We start from the raw sequence: 21,156 nt of genomic DNA, 5'->3' as shown, positions 1-21,156 counted from the left end.
CCGCCGTGCTTTACTCTTGGAATAACCAAAGCAGAAGACAAGCTTCATTCGTGTGGGACTTAGAAATAACATAGGAATCTTGCTGGCCATCTAGGTATGGCCTGTCAGCTATCTATTCTATTCTATTCTATTCTATTCTATTCTATTCTATTCTGTGGATTCTGACTCTTCAAGGAATTCCTGGAGGAAGGGAGTGTCTCAGAGACTCCAGTCCTATTGTATTCTTAAACTATAAAATATTTCTACTGTATGAATTGTAAAACCAAAGATGGATCTGAAATTCCTGTCACTCATCTGGTAGTACAGTTATGTAGTGCTCCCAAGATCTGTTCTGATGTTTTTGACAGTGCTAGTTAATGCAAAATGCAAGCTTGAAAGAAAGGGTTGGTGGGGAGGAAGGATTCAGCTACTGAAAAGGAAGAATCAGGAACCTCCTGGGAAACAGGACATCTACACTTTGTGCTGCAGTTGTGCTGGTGAATAAAAACAAGGCACAAGTCAACAGTAACTGTGTAATGTCAAAAGCAAACATTTTTGATGAAGAAGGCTACATAACACATGCACTCTGTTTATCTCTGACCCCTGGTGATATAGATGCTGTTCATTCGGGCTTTGCAAATAACTCAGCTCTCACATACATCCTCATCAATAATCATTAGGCTTTTGGCATTCTACGGCATTGGCTTTATGGAATTTAAAATCTGACTGCCACCTCACAACAGAACATCTCCTAGGTGATGATAATACCCATGAGTGCATTAGGGTTTTGAGGAAAGTATTAAATAATATACAACAAAGGTGTATCAGCAGATCAATACCCATCTCAGATGAAGACACACTTTTCTCCTCCCCCCTCCCACCAGAGCCAGAAAGAGAATAAGTTCATCTCTGAAGGGAAATTTCACTCTCATGCTGAGAGGACTTTGCAAGGTTTGTTGGCTATAAGATGAAGATACTCATACAAAATCTTAAAATATGGAAAATGTTGATTAAGAACACTCTGGGCATGATTGAGAAATAGGACCCCAAGGTATGTCTGTAATAAGGCATGGAAACTAAAAAAGAGTCTGACATCTTTAGCCAGATAAGTACTGGCAGCTGGTTGGCCTCAACAGCAAAGAACACAACTGGATGCTTCAGTGTTCTACAACATTTCCCTTCATGCCTGGTTTCAGCCCATATATATCAAGCAGAGTTGAATGTAGACATGAAGGCTAATTTATTTAATCTTCACCACTGCTCAGCTCTCTGAAGAAAGGCTCAAAGACAAAAACAAAGGCTTCCAAGATCCAGACAGGTTTTTTACATGGTACAGTTAATGTAGTTCACAGCTGAGAATAAAATTCATGACCCACAGCAAGCTTCCCTAGCAGGATCCGTAGCAGGATAACTGGAGGTCAGTGGAGCCCAGAGGCTATCTGGTAAACACATGAAGGAACGGTTTCCCCTGCTCATTAACATATCTTTTAATAACTAACTTTCGAACAGCTACTGATTTTCTCAACATAATAGCACCACTTACACTGGTCAAACTAAAATCAGGGTACAATATAAAATTGCTAAAATTCCTGCAAAATCATAAGTCAACTATAACTACATGGGGCCAAATAGTCTTTCTATTTATGCTGGCATAAATCTGGAGTAACTCCTTTAAAGCCCATTTAAACCAGCATTACAGAGAGTATAATTTGGTTAAATATTTTCATTTGCCTTTAGAATTACTATTTTTTTCTTTTAGAGTAACAGCCGTGTTAGTTAGTTAGTTCGCAAAAAGAAAAGGAGTACTTGTGGCATCTTAGAGACTAACCAATTTATTTGAGCATGGTCCTATCTTAAATAAAGTCAAGGGCACAAATTCATGCCTGGTGTAACTCCTCCAACCTTGGTGGAGTCACATCACATAAAAATTTGCCCCAGAAACGTGAATTATTATAGGATACATACATGAGGTTGTATCTTTAATAGCAGCAACTCTTTGGCTATGAATGTGAGTCATCAGTTGAACTCATCACTGTAGAGAACAAAGTGCCAGGCCTCAGAGGAGTCAAGTCCAGGTTGCAATGGAGATGAAGTAATCGTACCAGTTCCCTGGATCTTGGGGCTAGACAGTGCTGGCTTTACCAGACAGACAGTACAGGCTGCCACCCAGGGCTAGAGAATATTAGGGGCAATAAAAGACTTAACAGCTGTTTACCGGGAGGGTAGCAATGGGCTGGGAAGGGAGTTTATTTTCCAGTTAGCCCAATGCAGCAAAATCTCTAGGAATGAGGTTGGACAAGTTAAAAAAAAACAAAAACACAAAAAAAACATGCACTGACATTTCAAACTTGTGAAAGATCAAGGTTTCAAATCCTGCAAGTTTACTAGTTTCCATAGTTTAAAAAAAAATTCACAACATTCTAAGACATTTACCTGTATTTCCTGCACCTTCTCGTTGTGGCAACTTCTCAGTTACAGACCCTGGAAGTGGAAAAAAGTGTAAACCAAAAAAAAATTATTTTCATTATCCACTCACCTTCGTAGTGACACACATTAGTCTAAATTATTCCCCTCTGTTTCTGTCAGCCATAAATACCAGACACTTCTTCCTTTGTAAGCCAATGGATTTTGGCTTGGCCCGGTACTGACATTTGCTCATGATCAACTTAGGGTGAGGTGTTTGTTTTTGGTCACCACCGCACCTAAGTCAAAGAGAACCCAGGCACAGTAGATGAATACACATGCAAGAAAACATGCTCATGCACGTCACAGTCATAGGCCAATATCCTGCAATCAGATCCATGCTGCAGACTTTTACACCTGTATGAAACTCCATTGACTTCAATAGGGCTCTGCCTGGGTATAGGAGTCCCGCTGGCTCCATTTGCAAGATCAAACCCTTCATATAGATAAAAGCAGCAAAAAGTACTGTGGCACCTTATAGAAAACTTATGCTCCAGTACGTCTGTTAGTCTACAAGGTGCCACAGGACTCTTTGCCACTTTTACAGATCTAGACTAACACAGCTACCCCTCTGATACTTCATATAGATAATTTGTTGTCCATGGTTTCTCAGATCTTCCTGGACACAGCAGAGAGGGGGGACTGATAAGAGCCAATCAAGGCTCTCTGATCTCATTTATCCAGTGCTGTCATATGTTAAAGTAGCAGGAGACAGCTTTAATTTATATCACTGATGTAAGCCCCCACTCCCGGGACTTTATGCTGATGGAGAAATGGGCATAACAGAGCACTGCTTCACCATACCATCTCTCTTCCCCTCTGCCTTGCTGCCACTCTGACCCCAACATACCCTCCCCTCAACACAGCTACCTCCACTAGCTTTACATCAGTTCCCCCTACACAGGGGGAACTCTCTAGGGCAAATCTCTGGCTGATTTAAGGCAGAGGCATCACAAAGTGAATTTGATGGACTGGTGAATCCAGGACCCCAAATTGACAGTAGTTGTATACTTCAAATAATTCTCATTTAATATATGTAAAAGAGGAAACAAAATGAAAAATTAAATACAGTAATTTTTACAAAATATTTGTAAAGATTTGTTCATTGTTGTGGCATTTAGTATTTAGACTGCAAATTGCATAGTTTGGTGGATCACAGTGTATTTATCTGCACAACTGAAAAATAGGAAACAGCAAATTGTATTGCACAATTATCTGTTTTATGTTGCAACTACTTTTATTTGTTCACTTTAATTTCCAGTTTAGGCTTATTACATTCGAGTACAATTCTTGAGCTTTGTCATGAAATTCCTTGGAAATTTTGTGATGGCAAAATTTTGATAAAATTGAAAAATTGGTTGATTAAAACCGGCAAAAGTTCTTTTTATCAAACATCCATGTAATAAAAATGAGAGGAAGTCCTGCCCGTTAAGAAGAAATAGGGGCACTGGATGGCTTGGAGAACTGATTGCTAATGAGATATGGAAACTTTGAATGATAACTGATAGTCCTTTCTGGCCTTAAAATCTATGAATTTATGTATCTATGAATTGCTCACACTAGATCAGTGGTGGGCAACCTGCGGCCTGCACACAGCCCATCAGGGTAATCCGTTGCCGGGCTGCAAGACAGTTTGTTTACATTGACTGTCCGCAGGCACGGCCGCTCGCAGCTCCCAGTGGCTGTGGTTTGACATTCCTAGTCAATGGCACCTGTGGAAAGAGGTGGCGACCCCGTACCACTTCCTGCAGCTCCCATTGGCTGGGAACGGTGAACCGCAGCCACTGGAAGCTGCGGGCAGCTGTGCCTCTGGACAGTCAACGTAAACAAATTGTTTTGTGGCCCACAGCAGATTACCCTGATGGGCCATCAGGGTGGATGGGCCCTAATGCCCACCACTGCCGTAGATTAATGGTTGAAATCTCTCCCAGGCTGATAGTAACTAAGCATCATTGCTAGCTGAATGAGGCATGGGTGCTGGGGAAAAATAGTATGCTATCATGTAATTATAGACTGCCATAATGCTTAAACAAGGGGGGAAATTAAGGTTGCACAGGCTACCTTAATTCTACCATTTCCTAATTTTTGAGTGCTTGACTTTGCACACTTAATAACAACCTAAATAACATTAACATCTTTTAAAATGTAATATTGCAAATAACTTGTTCAGAGAAATCTAAAATACCCATACCATAACCTTAATCATAAGTTGTCATAAATATAAACGGAAGGGTAAACACCTTTAAATTCCTCCTGGCCAGAGGAAAAACCCTTTCACCTGTAAAGGGTTAAGAAGCTAGGATAACCTCACTGGCACCTGACCAAAATGACCAATGAGGAGACAAGATACTTTCAAAGCTGGAGGGGGGGAGAAACAAAGGTTCTCTCTGTCTGTTTGATGTTTTTGCTGGGAACAGAAAAGGAATGGAGTCTTAGAACTTAGTAAGTAATCTAGTTAGATATGCGTTAGATTCTGTTTTGTTTAAATGGCTGATAAAAAAAGCTGTGCTGAATGGAATGTATATTCCTGTTTTTGTGTCTTTTTGTAACTTAAGGTTTTGCCTAGAGGGATTCTCTATGTTTTGAATCTGATTACCCTGTAAGGTATTTACCATTCTGATTTTACAGAGGTGATTCTTTTACTTTTTTCTTCAATTAAAATTCTTCTTTTAAGAACCTGATTGCTATTGTCATTGTTCTTAAGATCCAAGGGTTTGGGTCTGTGTTCACCTCTGCAAATTGGTGAGGATTTTTATCAAGCCTTCCCCAAGAAAGGGGGAAGGATTTTGGGAGGAAAGACGTTTCCAAGTAGGCTCTTTCCCGGTTATGTATTTGTTAGATGCTTGGTGGTGGCAGCAATAAAGTCCAAAGGCAAAAGGTAAAATAGTTTGTACCTTGGGGAAGTTTTAACCTAAGCTGGTAAAAATAAGTTTAGGGGGGTTTCATGAATGTGTGGGGACATGCTTGAAACCCCCCTAAGCTTATTTTTACCAGCTTAGGTTAAAACTTCCCCAAGGTACAAACTATTTTACCTTTTGGTAAAGCAATCAGGTTCTTAAAAGAAGAATTTTAATTGAAGAAAAAATAAAATAATCACCTCTGTAAAATCAGGATGGTAAATTCCTTACAGGGTAATCAGATTCAAAACATAGAGAATCCCTCTAGTCAAAATCTTAAATTACAAAAAGACACAAAAACAGGAATATACATTCCATTCAGCACAGCTTATTTTATCAGCCATTTAAACAAAACAGAATCTAACGCATATCTAACTAGACTGCTTACTAAGTGCTAAGGCTCAATTCCTTTTCTGTTCCTGGCAAAAGCATCACATAGACAGAGAGCCTTTGTTTCTCCCCCCCTCCAGCTTTGAAAGTATCTTGTCTCCTCATTGGTCATTTTGGTCAGGTGCCAGCGAGGTTATCCTAGCTTCTTAACTCTTTACAGGTGAAAGGGTTTTTCCTCTGGCCAGGAGAGATTTGAAGGTGTTTACCCTTCCCTTTAAATGTATGACATAAGTAAAAGAAATGTAATCAGATCCTGTGGCTGTGAAATTTTATAACCAGTTGTAACATCTGTTACTATGGAGGCTAAGATAAAGATAAATCTCATGCTCCAGAGTGTTAATTGATGGCCACAGAGGTCAGGAGGGATTTTTCACATACACATGTACAACCTTTTATAGTTGGCCATGTTCACATTAGGGTGACAGTTCCAGATTCCTCTGAAACATCAGATAATGACCGCTCCTAGAGAGAGGGTATCCCAGTGACTGTACGTGATCTGGTAAGGCAAATTCTGTCACTCCCATTTAACTTCAAGTAATTAACGAAACAACTCAAAATTGTTACTCCTACCTGTTGATTAGTGTGGTGTCATCGATAAACATTGACATTAACAGAGGCTCTGTCCTCTAAAAGGGCTCTGTCCTCTAAGAAATTAAGAGCAGACCTGTGTAAAACCTAACTTCCGCCTCAAAAAGCCCAACATAAAGCATGTGAGAGCTGGGGACAACACAATTTTGGTCAAGGGGATCCGGTTGTGGAACGAACTTCCAGAGCACATTAGGTAAATACATAATCTGATCATCTTTAGGAAACACTGCAAGTCCTTCCTCTTTGAAAAAGCCTTTCCACCACAGCAAGAATGACACTAACAGTAGTGACAGCCCCATCTACCCAAATAAACAGCCACCCCCAGTTTTTTAAAATTAAAAATAGAAGTAAAAACCTGTAACACAAACAAATTAACCAAGAGAAGCCAAATAAACAACAAGCAAGCAAACAAAAATACCCTAAGTACAGTTTTTACCATGAAGAGAGGCGATTCAGAAGCTCCATGACGTCCACTTCAGACTTTTCAATTGTTATTGATTTTACATGGAAGGTACTTAGATACTACAGGGATGGGCAGCATTAAAAACCCTAAACTAAACAGACAGTCTTTTTAAAAAATCCAATTAATTCAAAGAGTTCTGAATCATGCCCTAGTTGAGCCAACTTATCATTCATTAAACATTTGCCAAAAATTACTAAATGCTTTATTATTGCTCGTCTATAAAAATAGTTTCAGAATAAAGTGAGGGTTTAATCTGATTTCTTTTTCTTGGTATCAGACTGAATATACATTAAAAACAAGAAATGGAGCAGTTCATGAAGAGCCATTATCATAACATGAGGAATTATTATGTTAGAATGTTATGCAAAATGGGGACAACTTCAATTTAAATTAAGTTACGATTTGATAGATTTAGCAACTTAAATATCTATTGTATTATCACCTGGCAGAAAACACTGAGAAACTGTGCATTTTCAGCAAGTCATACTGCAGAAACTATAGACAGATTATTATAGATCGGTAATAAAAAGCCTTGAAAAGTGGAATAGTTGGAAACTTATACCAATGAAACCCCAAAATTAGAAGATGATTTTTGCCCAGTTTGGGGTATTATAACAACCCTAGGGGCAGAATGTCAGCTGGTGTAAATGGTCATAATGGCATTTCCCAATAGCAATGTTCAGTTTTAAACTAAAAGTTTTAAACCAAATATTAACAATTTTCAGCCAAAAATTGTCAAGTTTAGATTTTTTGCCAAAAAGTCAATTTTTTGGTGGAACATTTTGCCAAAATCATTACTTTTAATTTCATTGAAATTTTCAATGGTAAAATAACTTTTTCTGACCAGTTCTAATGTTGACTTTTTTTCACAATCACCTCGAATTTCTGTGCAAATTCATTTCAAACCTAAGACCAAGAGCTCTAATTAATGCAGTCTTTCTGAAGCAATAGAATGTGATGCTGAATTAGTCCATATGTGATGCCCATCTAATCATATTTCAGAAAGATTTATGTTAATGGCTGTTTGTTTTTTAAGACTGGAGTCTGGGATTTGCGTGTCGAAATCCTACTCAGTTTTCATGGGAGTAGGGTACCTGAATCTCTTAGACGTCTTTGAAAATCCCAGCTAGAGTTTCTAGCAATTATTACTAGTGGTGCTACTGTGATTGCAAAAAGCAATATGAAGTGGATTACACAGCTCTGAGGTTTGCTCATAGGTTTTTAGGCCAGAAATTTTTTAGATAATCTAATCTGATCTCTTGTAGATAATCTAATCTGATCACAGCCCATTAAATTTCACCCAGTAACTCCTATGTTAAGCTTAATAACTTGTGTATGGGTAAATCATATCTCCCAGAAAGGCACTCAGTCTTGGTCTGAAGACGTCAAGCATACATCTACATCAGTGTATCTGTAGCTACATGCCGCAGAGAAAAGCGGACTGCGTCCACATTGCATCCAAGCCTGACTGAGCCTTTCCCCACTTCTGGAGCCTCTCTGTGTGGCAGGGGAAGGATTCTAGTAGTGGGGAGCTGGCAAAGCCTTTTTCCTCTACCTTTTCCTGTGGCAGAGAAAGGTTACACAGTGGGTAGCTGCCTACGCCTTTCTCCACTGCCTCTCACCTGCCATAGTCTTTCTCCTCTTGGGGATTCAGCTCAGGTAGGCAATGGGACAATACACAGCTAAAAAACAGCAGTGTAGACAGGGAGGCATGGCTTGGGTGAGTAGAGAGCATGTACTTGCATACATCCTCACACCCTTCAGTCTCATCTTTTACCCTATTAGCCTAAAGCTGTGCCTGCCTGGTCACAGTGTTGTTCATACCCTTGCTAAGGGGGCTATGCGAGTATGTACTCTACCGGCCACCCAAAGAAGAGTACAGTGTGAACCTACAACAAAAGATGGAGAATCTACCACTTCCCTTGGTAGTTTGTTCCAGTGGTTAATCACCCTCACTGTTAAAAATGTGTGTGTCTTATTTCTAATTTGAATTTGTCCGGCTTTAATGTCCAGCTGTTGTTTTTTGTTAGATTAATAAGCCCTTTAGTACCCAGTATTTTCTCCCCGGGAAGGTATTTATACTTTGTGATCAAGTCACCTCTCAATCTGCTTTGTCAAAGAAATATAAAGCCTATCACTTCTCACCAGTTCAGATCTTGTTACCCAGGTTGATAGTAATGAAAAACCATTACACCTGACAATTGTTCAGCAGCCTATGTGAAATGAGTTGCTTGCCTCAATTCCGTTCCCCTCAGAAGTGCTAAATTCCCTGAGAATTAAAATGAAAATTAAATAAAAAAATCTTGCAGAATGTTTTTGTTGATCTAAAATAAGGATTTCAATAAGTGAATCACTGCATCAAAAGTCTTGTTTACCATACTGAACTGATGGCCATTTCAACATGAAGTTTAGACAAGGAAATTTGCCAGAGAAAAACTATCTGACATCACAAATCTGGCATGCAGATTTGAAAGCCTCCAAAACAGAAAATAAATGGCTGAGCAGCAAACTGCCACTAGGTTCTCAAGAGCTACACTTTTAATTGTTCATATTAGGAATACTTGTATTATTAGGTATTATTCGGAATTTCCGGTACTGTGTTTTTCTAGCATCATGGGTGAACCACTATAAACTAAATGGGCTTAACAGTAGCTGCCTCAATAAAATATAAGTGCAGAAAAAGACTCTACCATCATGGTAGCAGGCATAGCCAAGGGAGTTTCGGAAAATCTCCGCTAAATAGGGTGAAATACTAACTAAGGCTAAGGACCGTGCTATTTGATCTGTAAAGGCAGACTCCCACTTCCACACCATGCTCTGTTGAAGTCTAAAGGGCTGAAGTCAATGGGATTTTGAATGGGAGCAAGCATCTTTCTGTATGAATCTGCTTAAAGGATTTGTGTCTACTTTGGATTCAAGTGAAGTGTCAAAGGTCACAGGTGTAAACTGGTGGGGGTTATTACACTGACAGTGTGGTCAGCACTGTACAAAAAATGAAAAAAAAAATAGTAGCTGCCCAAGAAATTTACAGTCAATACAAGGATAAGACAAGAGCCCATGGGGAGTCTCAGCTGGTGAGAGCATAATTTTACTAGCTACAGAGAGGAGTGGGGATGGCAGTATCATGAGGTGTTGATTAGAGTTGTAGGCTTTTGGGAAGAAGTACAGTAAGCTTTCAGGGAGGGTTTTAATGCAGAGGGTGCACCCCTGGAGCACTGTGATACGGAATGTGTTCCAGATTTAACTGGTGACACTCACTGATGAATGCAGAGGAGTGTGGGAGAAGGAAATGAAGGGATCAGTGAGGCTAAACTCATTCAGGGAGTGAAGGGGGAAAGGGATGTAATAAGAAACAAGAGCAAAAATGTAGGCAGGAAGGATGGAGGACTGGAAGATGATCCTCTGTACTGTTACATACAAAACAAGGGGATCCATCGGGAAGAACCAAAAAGAAGTGCAATAAATATGTGTTATATATTTGAGTAAAGTAAGAGAGAAGAAAAGGCTCAGGATTGGCAAAGGCTACATCTAGAATACTACAGGCCTGAGTAAGGAGTTCCCTGCTTATAATTGTTATTTTATGAGCTGATTGAACATGTAAACAGAAGCTGAAAAAAAATCACAATGTGAAAAAGCAACCATCAAATACTTCAAAATCCATGCTCAGTTTGAAGAAATATAAATAGGAATAGGAATGCAAGACCTTTTCTAAGGAATGGATAAAGAAGTGTTCTTTTGTTCAGGACTCCACATCTAATATCCCACCACAAAAGATCAACCCAAGAGAGAGATGTACTTTTTGATATTAAGCATTTTTGTTTGGAAGCCAAATATTCGTGTGCAAGTAAATCCACATATCAAATAAATCCATACCCTTAAATAAAGAAGAAACACATCTATTAGCAAAAGTTCCATGAAGTAAGCCATGTGAGATAGCAGATAACAGTGGTGCCATGCAAGCATTCATATGAAAGTCAAGGTGATGAAACTGTATGTGTAAATGTTGGAATAATCAATGACCTCCTTGTAACTAACCACTACATTCTGTCTCCAGAAAAGCATAGGCAACTGAAGAATACATGACCGTTCAGTTTTCAGATTCCACTGCTGTAAGATGTGCACTTGCAATATTAAGTAACAGCAAGGGAATTCTTGAGAATAGGCCAGAAACGGCACAGTTTATCAGTTTGGCTTGGTTGAGAGCCTGTGATATCCCAAAAGAACTAATTAAGAAAGAAGCAAGTATGAACTCTGTGTAAGTAATGATATTTTGGGCATCATTCCTGGGCATAATGATAGAAAAGGGAAAAAAGATAAAAGCAAATAGTAGATGTAATGGAAAACTTCAATGTTCCTTCTGGAAAAAAAATCTCTCCAGTCCTGACAGATGGTGATCCTGGAAACAGACTGGGAAACAGACTACAGCTGCAGCTCTGCTTCAGCAAGAATGTCATTCTGCAAAATTAGCACAGGGGATTGTGTTATTTCACTGCATAACTTCTTGTAAAATTTGTAGCACTGTCTCTCGTATGGTAGTAGGTGGCTGTGTAGTCCTCTTTAAGTAACATTGAGCTCTTCATCACAGCATTTCAAAATCCTCTCCTAGGTATTTGAGACATTACAAGCCCAGTCCTGCATCCGCTGATATAAATGGAAAAACAACCATTAACTTTAGTGGTGCAGAATCGGGTCCTATGCACTGATTTGGACCCTGATCCCGCAAAGACTTGCACACATGCTTAGCTTTATGCACTGTGACTCATTGACTTTAGTGGGACTACTTGATGTGTGTAAAGCTGAGCACATGCATGAGTCTTTGCAAAACTGGGGCCTTGGTCCTGAATATAGAAGAAAGATGGGTTTCCTGTGGCTATATTCCGGCTCACATCATGACTTTGATTGAACAAAGCAAACACTTTAGCGGTGTAAGTGAAGAAACTGAACAATTTGTGTCTTGATTAATCAGTTAAAGCATCTGAAACTAACTACATTTTTTTCTTGATTACAATGAACATGAAAAATCCCATGAATCTGCTTGTCCAGTAAATAATTCAGCAGAACCGTGGACCAGAAATTAATGCCACGCACTTTGGCAGAGCTATTAGACAATTATTTATTGAGATTTCAGCACATGCATAATCCTTTTTTGTTGAGGTTAGTGAAATTGAGGGAGCTACTGGGTTTCATGATCACTGATATTGCAAAACTCCTGATGGAGGCTTCAATTAAGTAAGGCACTTAAGCACCACTTAACTACATCCCTATTTAGGATAACACTTAAGCATTTAAATATGGTCCTGAATCAGGGTCAGAGTTTTTATCAATCATTACATTAAAATACACTTCTGTATATATTATTAAATCTTAAAACTTGTGAACATTTTATGTGGCTCTTGGCAACTCTGTCTGACTCCAAAGTGAGTCTTCAGCATATATGCTAGATTGGACTAGATCACTGAACTAAACTGAACTTTATGGATCCTGGGGTAACAACTACCATAGGACAGACACTTGGAAGGCTCTCCACATCATTTAAGTCACACAGGGCTTTAAAAGCAGTTCTTTTGTTCTTACATATTCACTTCTTCTCTGGTCGTCTCCCTTCTTGTAATTATTATAATAATAATAAAGGTTTCTGCTCTGAAAATATTGCTTAACTATAGGGAAGGTTTGGGTAAGGGAGCCCCACCAGAAGCCATATCTCAGTTTCTTCAACTCTGCCTATTGTCAGGCAAAAATTAAAATTTAGCTAACAACTAAGACAGAAACCACAGATCAAGCAGAAATGCTTCAGTAGCCCAAGGGCACTGACAAATGTAAACACTTAATAACCTTATATGGTTAAATGCCTGCCCAGTAACTTAACTCTTAAAACAGAACAAACCCTCCCTTCACAGCCCACCGGATATTTGTAAGCACTCATCCCTACCCCACCCTCACCCCGCCTTTCCCCCCCCCAGCAAGGTAGACATAGATGCTTAATGCAATTAGGATGACCTCTATACGTATGTACTGTTTTTATTTTTATTTTTGTTTAGGGTTTTTTTTAACTTGTAACAATATATACAAATAAATGCAACTAAATTAATAAAAGAATGTATGTAACAGGCCACTGTAGCACCATATTTTGGAAGCTGCTTATCAGTCTTCCTGGTACCATGAATAAACCTCCTTTAGCATTGTCTGGGCTTGCCTGATTCTTGGGGGAAAGAATCTTTTTGCCTAACACTATCTTCCAGGGAGCCAAGGTGTCAATTAATCCTTCCACTACAAGAAGTTTAAAGTGCAGGGGGTACTGCTGTTGCAGTTCACAAAGCTTCAATATCTGTAGACAGAGAGCTGTTGTATTGACCTAAACCACCTGGAAAAGTAATCGGTACAGTTGCTTGTACAATTCTGATTTACCATACATTTTTGACATGTTTGAAATGAGGCTAAAAGGCAGTCTCTAAAAACTGGTTAATTTGTTCATGTGCACTGGTTTAAAATAAAAACTTGTGGGAATTGCAGTCTTTGTTTGTTGTTCATTTTCTACAAACAAAGGTTTAACGTTGATGTTAATGCTACTTTTTAGCTTTATTGAACAGGGTGTGTGGTGATTCCCCCCCACACTTTGCCCCCCCCCCCATTTGGCTACTGGTGAGAATTTGTTTTCACAATACCAAACCTTGGACAGTGTTGTTGTTTTTTTTAATTCTTCTTAATACTTAAAATGTTTAAAAAGTAAAACTCTATGGAATGTTTGCAGTGAGTTTACAAGGAAGAAAATTATAAGATACAGAAATAATCATTTCAGCAATGCTGTTGCATGACACCATATGTTGGCACATAAGTATCATGTTAATGAGCACTGTACAAAATCCTAAAAACTGAGACAGGTAGAGAAAATGGATGGATGTCACTGATAAACTAAATCATTACTTACCTGGACATCGTGGAGTTTTATGTGCTACAGCTGTACCACTGATTGGACGTCCATTGGGAGTGACACACCAACAGTATCCTGTGTAACTATGACACTGAACCTGTCAGGAAATTACATCAAGTGAGAGAAATCTATGAGACATATGTTGACCATATTGAAATGTTCATGGCACATAGAGTCTATATTTATATATGTCTCTTGAGTACAATGGAGTCCTCCAGTAGAATATATTTTAAAGATATCAAATGTCTTTTTCTGTGTCTAGTAAGATAATCCACTAATAGACCATAATTCAAGTCTGATGAATATCCTTAAAGCATAAAAGCAGAGCTTCCCTCAAGCACTCTACAGTAGGTGCTTCAGTGGAGAACTGAGGAGAAAGCTATTAATGTGTGTTCGTTTTGTAGTATGTCCTATACTGAAAGAATAAGATACAGGCATTATGAAAAGCTCACAGAAGCTCCCGAGGGGACACGTGGATTGACTATCTCTGTTCCTGAGGTAAGCCCCCTCTAGCTTTTTTCCAGATAGACAACATATCATCTCACGCACAGTAACAACAGGATACAGCACATTTTCCTGTATTATTCATGCCCAAAGCTCTCAGAGAGCAAACTACTGGAATGCCTACTTTACATTAATTGCTTTATAAATCCCAACATCTTAACATCTCTCCTGGAGTCTAATGTCACTTTCTCTACCATACTGATATTTATATGGTAAATGTTAACTATTAGCTACACTTAAAAATGACTACGGTAACTTTCTACATGACTCTACCTTTAAAGCTTATTATAATGGTAGCAGAAGACAGTCCTGCTTAGTATGTATCTGACTGTGATAAAAGCTTCAAATTGTACCCCTCTTGGATTCGAAGTCCTTGCCTGAGTAACTCAGTCTCAGTCCATGATGCCTGAACAGAGATTCAGCAGGGGTTAGGGAGGATTACTCTATGACTCATGTCTTTGGCAATAGAATATGGACTCTTTTACCACAAGATTACTGGTTAGGATCAGGAACAGGACAGAAATCATACACATTTTACCAGCTGATGACTCGTCAGAGAGCTATGAGAAATGACTTGGTTGTCTCACCCTAGTGGAATGGGGTGCACATCACAATAACCAACATCACATGCAGCTCTTTTGTTGATCATTTCTGAAGAGAGGCCAAGGACTAAATTGGTACAAAACGTGAACTATTCTCCCACTTCTAAACTTCAGTGTTAATGGAATTCCCTCGCTGCATCACAAACACACAAGCATGCTGAACAACAAGACATAAAAATACTGAGCCAAAACTTTTCAACCTGGCTGTATGTGCCATCATCATTACACTCGGGAATGAAAACTTGCTGAAGCTCCTTGCGGGCTTGTTCCTGGGTGTATTTCCTCTCTGCCACACACCTGGAAACATCTAAGGAAAGGGAGAAAACAAACAAGATGAATGATGCAACATTAAAGAGAGTATAGGTGATAGCCCAAAGTATAAACAAGGAAGAAGGTTCAGAGACCCAAATAAAGAATTGGATCCTTTCATTCCTGATGATGTATTGTTACCTGAGTATTTAGAAATAGGGAAAAAATTAAAGAAAATCAAAGAAGTTATATCATCACTGCTTCTCTTTGGTACGATCCTGCATATACATCTAATAAATGTATCTATTTTCTTTTAAGTGTAGTAGGTCTACCAGCAGTACACTTACTATTAGGTTTTTCCTCCCAACATTTGTCTATTTAGCCTGCAAGTTGTTTGGAGCAGGGATTCTCTCACACACTGTGTTTGCACATTGCTACATTGCTTATCACAAGTGGGCCTTGCTCTTAGTGGCATCTCTAGGTGCTTCGGTAATACAAATTAATAATAATCTACTGTACAATACGTGGACTAATTATTTCACTTGCAAGGAGTGTGTATAATAATTAATACATCTTTTCTATTTCTAATTTCTATGATGCTAAAAATATAGCTAACAAGTCAGCTGTGGTTTATGGGATTCGAGAAAACTGAAACATACTTTAATTCTGGCAAACTTGGATTCCCCAGCCATGCCCCCTTTTCCCTTGACCCCACCCTCTGTGCCAAAGGCTGGGGGTGGGGGAATGGTGTTAGAGCCACTATGCAGGCTCTATGGAACTGCACGATTTCTGAACACAGGTCAGATTCTTCACTGGCCAACATCCACCAGGTTTAGGGAAGCTTTGTGCTGAGAAAAAACTTCTTAACTGTCAGGGTGTTAAGCACAGGAATAAATTGTCTAGGGAGATTATAGAATCTGCATCATTGGAGATTTTTAAGAGCAGGTTGGACAAACACCTGTCAGGAATGGTCTAGATAATACTTAGCCCAGCCATGAGTGCAGAGGATTGGACTAGATGACTTCTCGAGGTCCCTTCCAGTCCTATGATTCTATGATACTAGTGCTAAACTGACGTAAAAGGACCAGAGAATCTGGCCTCGAAAGTGCTAAATAAGTGTAAAGTAATATTAGTTATCATCTGAGTGCTGGTCTAGAAATTAGGAGTCCCTTAGTCCTAATCTTTGCTCTCATATTGGTTTCCTCTCTGGACTTGGACAAGTCACTTAACTTCTATGCATTAGTTTACGTCTCTGTAAAGTGGAAATTATAATACTTATCTCATAGGAGTGTTCAGAGGATTAATCAAATTTGTAAAGTTATTAGAAGTGAAAATCATTATGACTTTATAAAAAGTTAAGTATTAAGATTAAACATTGAATCATTATGATGTTTCAGAAGGGACATCTGCAGAGACCCAATATGTCACCTAGCAAATGGACAGAAACCTTCCACCCTTCACAGATACATAGGAAAACTTAGTTAACAAGAGGCTAAATTGTTTTGTATATGTACTTTAATAATTTCTTAGATTTTCACCAAGGGAACTTGTACTTCCATTCTGGTTAATGTACTGTGTAGCTTAGGTAGATTATGTTAGTCCATGCTCTGCCAAAGTTAAAAACCAAAAATATTTAATCTACCTTCAGTGTCTTAAGCCTTATTATGAGCTTGGTTTGGTTATACAGTACTTACTTACATGTGGTTTTAATGTAGCCAGTGTTTTAAACTGAAAATAAATCACTCCTTTGGTGGAATTCTGTCCTCATTTTTTTATCACAACATGTGGTTTAAATGTCTAAAAGGAAAAGTGATATAAATTCCAGCACATAAGGTCTCTACTACAATACTGATAGAGTTATAAATTATCTCCAATATTTGAATTATCATAAAAGCATGCCAGAGACAGATAAATTCTCCAAACACCTTGTCTGCCACCCTGTTCCTGAACATCTCTGCCTTCTAAAGCCTTCATATTTGCAGTCAATTTAATACTCCTAGACTTTACAGTGATCAATTTTAATGAAATAGAAAACTCAAGTTTGAAGTCTAATGTTTCTTGGATTATTTAGCTATAGGAAACATTTGAAGGTTAGTGGCATGGAATTACAGTGCCTCTCTAAACCCCAAAGCAAACCTGGTAGAAAGCTCTCTTATCAAGTTAACCAGCGGAAACAGTCAAACTATTATTCCAGATACATCCTTGTAAATTATTCTGCTTTATTCATTTATCAAGATTTACAATAGCACATGGAAGAACTGTGATTCAGTTAAAGCTGGGGATGTGATACAAACTTATAAAAGTGAGGAACTATAAAAGGATAGGCGAGATAAAAATATCAGAATATCATATCTGTAATACTAATGACACATTCGATTATCAAAACAGATGGACTAAATTCATCCCAAGTGCAACTTCATTGAAGCCATATTATTACACAATTTTTAAAGTGTTATTATGGAAAAGCCTAGAGGCCTCAGCCAAAAAGCGGGTCCTGTAGTGCAATGTGCTGTGTACGCACATAACAAGAGGCAGGCCTTGAAACAGAAGGGCAATACTTGAGACAGACAAAGAGTGGGAGCAAGGATGTATTTTAGCCCCTTTACAGAGGGGGAATTGAGGCACAGAAAAGTCAAATGATTTGTCAAAGCTCACACAGGAAGTTTGTAGCAGCGCTGAGGTCTCCTTTCCACCCACCCCACTCGTCCAGTGTCTTTAACCCAAAATCATACTTTTGCTTGAGCTAAAACAGGGTGATTTTGGATTTAAACACTCACCTATCTTGGACTGTGAACTTAGGTTAAAATATTATGGTAATTATCTCTCAGGTGTGTTCGGAGGACTAATTACTTCATGGGCCTGGTTCTAATCATTGCTATGCCTGGTGTAAATCAGGAACAACTCTACTGATGTGAATGGTGTCCTACTGGTGTGAGATCAGCATCAAGTCAATGTCTGTGAAGCACGTGGAAGATGAAAAGCATCATATAATGCTAAGTAGCATTTTTAGACAAATCTTGCACCCTCACAATGCTATTGTACTTGGGTTTCCAGCTCTACAAAGAGAAACATTTTTTAAAAGAATCTGATTTCACTTAACTTTTTGAAAACATTTAATGACAAATCCTCTCAACACTAAAGGTCTGAATCAGTTGCTGGTTTGTGAGTGGTTCCCCACTGAACTCAGTCTAGCTCCTGTCTCATGTATGGATTGGGAACCAATCCAATAGTAGTAGACAGGCCCAAGGTGGAGTTCAGTATGTGGAGTGGGTGAAAGATCATTTGGGTTTAGCCCCTGTAAAATGTTGAGGCCTTATCTGCCCAGATTCGGACAATAGAAACCCCGATACCCACAAACAGTTTATGCACACATGTAATTTTAAATCAAGTGAGTTGTGTCATTGGGTACGATTCTTATCTCTGCTCTGGCCTCTGTACTTGAGGTACATGGGCTGGAGCACCATAAAGGCTGCCTAAAAGCTCTGGTTGTGGCCGGGGAAGAATTCTCCTGGCACAGGAACTGGGAAAGACAGCAGCAGGCTGTCCTTTGAGCACTCCTTTGCAAGCATGGTGGGGAGCAAGAGGGGCAGGCTGGGAGTGGGCAGCAGCACACAGTGCTGCAGAGATTCTGGGCAGTGCCCAGGCTCCGACTCAGGTTTGAGCCCAAGTCCCCCTCTCATCCACACACAGATCAGTCTGACTAGGGTCAGCAAGCACTCAGGATCCAGGTCCTGGGACTCTGGTAGGGGCATGGGTCACAGCCCAAGTCCTGCTGAGAATCAAGTTCAAGCCCTGCCATTTTTCAGTGTGGACACAGCTCAAACTGCAGACCCGAGTCAGATGTGTAGTGTAATATGGACGCATAAGCATGGCTTTAAGACCCAGGTCTAGCAATTGTTAACCCAGGTTTACAATGCAGAGTGGATGCTCAAGCACAGGCTTGGAAACACCATGTCCACAAGCCTAGGTCCCACAGACTCTGGTTTACAATGCAGTGTAGGCATACCCCTAAAGGCACAGCATAGAATCTCACCCACTGGGTTCAATGGAGCTACTCCTGTGAGTAAAGGAAAGCATGTGCATATTTACAGGATCTGGGACCAAATTCTAATACATTTTTGAAAATTAGAAACATAGGGCCTTATTTTTCGTTCCTTGTGCAACCAAAATACTACTGAAATCAATGAGAATTTGAAGTATGCAAGGAAATTAATGTAGGATCAACCTTATAGTTAACAGCGGAATTACCCAGACTGGAACAGATTGCCACCCCCTTCTAATCCACTGTCCTGCCTCCAATAAAACAGTGTTTGATGCCTGCAGTCTAAGAGGAAGGGAAAAAACCTTTAATACAGCTGGCAATTCTGCTATAATGTATCATGGAGAGAAAAAACCTGGCAGAAAAAAAAATTAGGTTTATAATGGAAACAATGACACAATCTTAACCGGGATGCAAACCGTATTTCTATAACTACATCCAATATGAATTAAATTTACAACAAATTTTGGGCTCCACGGGAAGATTAATCCAAATTCTCTCATTGGAAATTAAACTGATTGCCAAAATAAGTAAATAAATACATGTTCTGCAAATGGGGTTTGATTTAGTCAATCCTATACTTTTTCTTCATTGTTGGATGGTAATATGTGTGTTAAGTAAGATTAACAAAAATTTTACTTTCCCAATCCACTGAGCTTCACTTACTTTTAGGGGCGCTGACTGTGTTTGACATAGGTTACATATTTATACATAAAATAGTATAACGGTTTGTTTAGTTATTTATTTTATTATAGATTGAAAATCCCACTGAACAGACAGTAACATTTATCACTTTGTTAAGACCACTTAAAAAATGGTTAAACTTAATTATTTGAATTAAAAAAAAAAACCCTGAGGGCTTTGCACAGATGCTTAACTGTTCTTGTGCTGAACAGAAAGCTTTCCTAAATCCATGAAGATTTGAACAAGCAAGTTTAGCATAGCATGTAATCTAGATAACTCTAACTCTTACTGAAGGCTCCCATTTCTGGCTCCTTCTATCTTTCAGAGTGCCAGGATAATCTGACTTTTCCCTAAATCACCCCCTGTTTGTCATTTGGAAGTGTTCGGTATAACACTGTGTAGACATCAGCAGCAACTGAGGCCCTGATTGAGCCAGGTACTTAAGCACATGCCTAATTTTAAGCATCTGAATAGGCCCATTGAAGTTAATTGAACTACTCAGATGCTTCAAGTTAGGCATATACTTATGTATCTCGCTGAATTGGGGCTGGAATGAAGATGTTATTTCTTTTCATTTTTCTTTCCTGTTACTTTCCCTGTTTCTTTTACTAATTGGTAAGCGCATGCATTATGTGCATCTGGTGTACTTCTAATTTTGGAAGAACATGCATTAATCAGTGAATGTAATATGCCACGCGTCGCCTGGGGAAGCGCATCGTCTGCCGCTGGGAGTGATGCGAGGAGCGCCAGGAGCTGGGAGTCCTGGTGCCGCAGATCAGGTCCGACGACAATACCATCGTCACCCCGAGCGCCAGGGGCATGCTGGAGAGGACCCTGAAGGCAGCCATCCACTCACTGTACATGGAAACTCTGAAGCGTAAACCAGACCAGGGTAAAGACTTCGAACTGACCAGCAAGTGGGACGCCAGCAACCACTTCCTCGCCGGGGGTGGCTTCACCCGTTTCGCCGACTGGCGGTTCATCCACCGCACCCGGCTCAACTGCGTCCCACTCAGCGGAGCCGTCCGCCATGGGAACCAAGACAAGCGTTGCAGGAAGTGCGGCTACTCCAACAAGTCCCTGCCCCACATCCTGTGCAGCTGCAAGCCCCACTCCAGAGCCTGGCAGCTGCGCCACAAGGCCATCCAGGACCGCCTAGTGAAAGCCATCGCACCGTGCCTGGGGGAGGTTGCCGTGAACTGCGCCATCCCCGGTACTGACAGCCAGTTGCGACCTGACATGGCAGTCACTGACGAGGCCCAGAAAAAGATCATCCTCGTCGACTTCACGGTCTCCTTCGAGAACAGGACCCCGGCCTTCCACGAAGCCCGAGCTCGTAAGCTGGAAAAATATGCCCCCCTGGCCGAAAC

General features: G+C 39.8%; 1 protein-coding gene across 2 annotated transcripts in view; it reads right to left on the bottom strand.

Annotated features, from left to right (window-relative positions):
- Positions 1-21,156, bottom strand: part of SMOC2 (SPARC related modular calcium binding 2) — a 175,496-nt gene that overhangs the window by 84,214 nt on the left and 70,126 nt on the right. For both annotated transcript variants that reach the window (XM_073335247.1, XM_073335246.1), the window contains exons 3-5: positions 15,015-15,121; positions 13,706-13,805; positions 2,413-2,460 (exon numbers count right to left, since the gene is read on the bottom strand). In XM_073335247.1, coding sequence (XP_073191348.1) covers positions 2,413-2,460; positions 13,706-13,805; positions 15,015-15,121 — 255 coding nt within the window. The remainder of the gene's footprint in view (positions 1-2,412; positions 2,461-13,705; positions 13,806-15,014; positions 15,122-21,156) is intronic.

Source organism: Lepidochelys kempii, chromosome 3 (assembly GCF_965140265.1).
Source record: "Lepidochelys kempii isolate rLepKem1 chromosome 3, rLepKem1.hap2, whole genome shotgun sequence".
Taxonomy (NCBI): Eukaryota; Metazoa; Chordata; order Testudines; family Cheloniidae; genus Lepidochelys; species Lepidochelys kempii.
The sequence above is the reverse complement of the archived record's forward strand: the minus strand, read 5'-3'. Positions and strand labels throughout refer to the sequence as shown.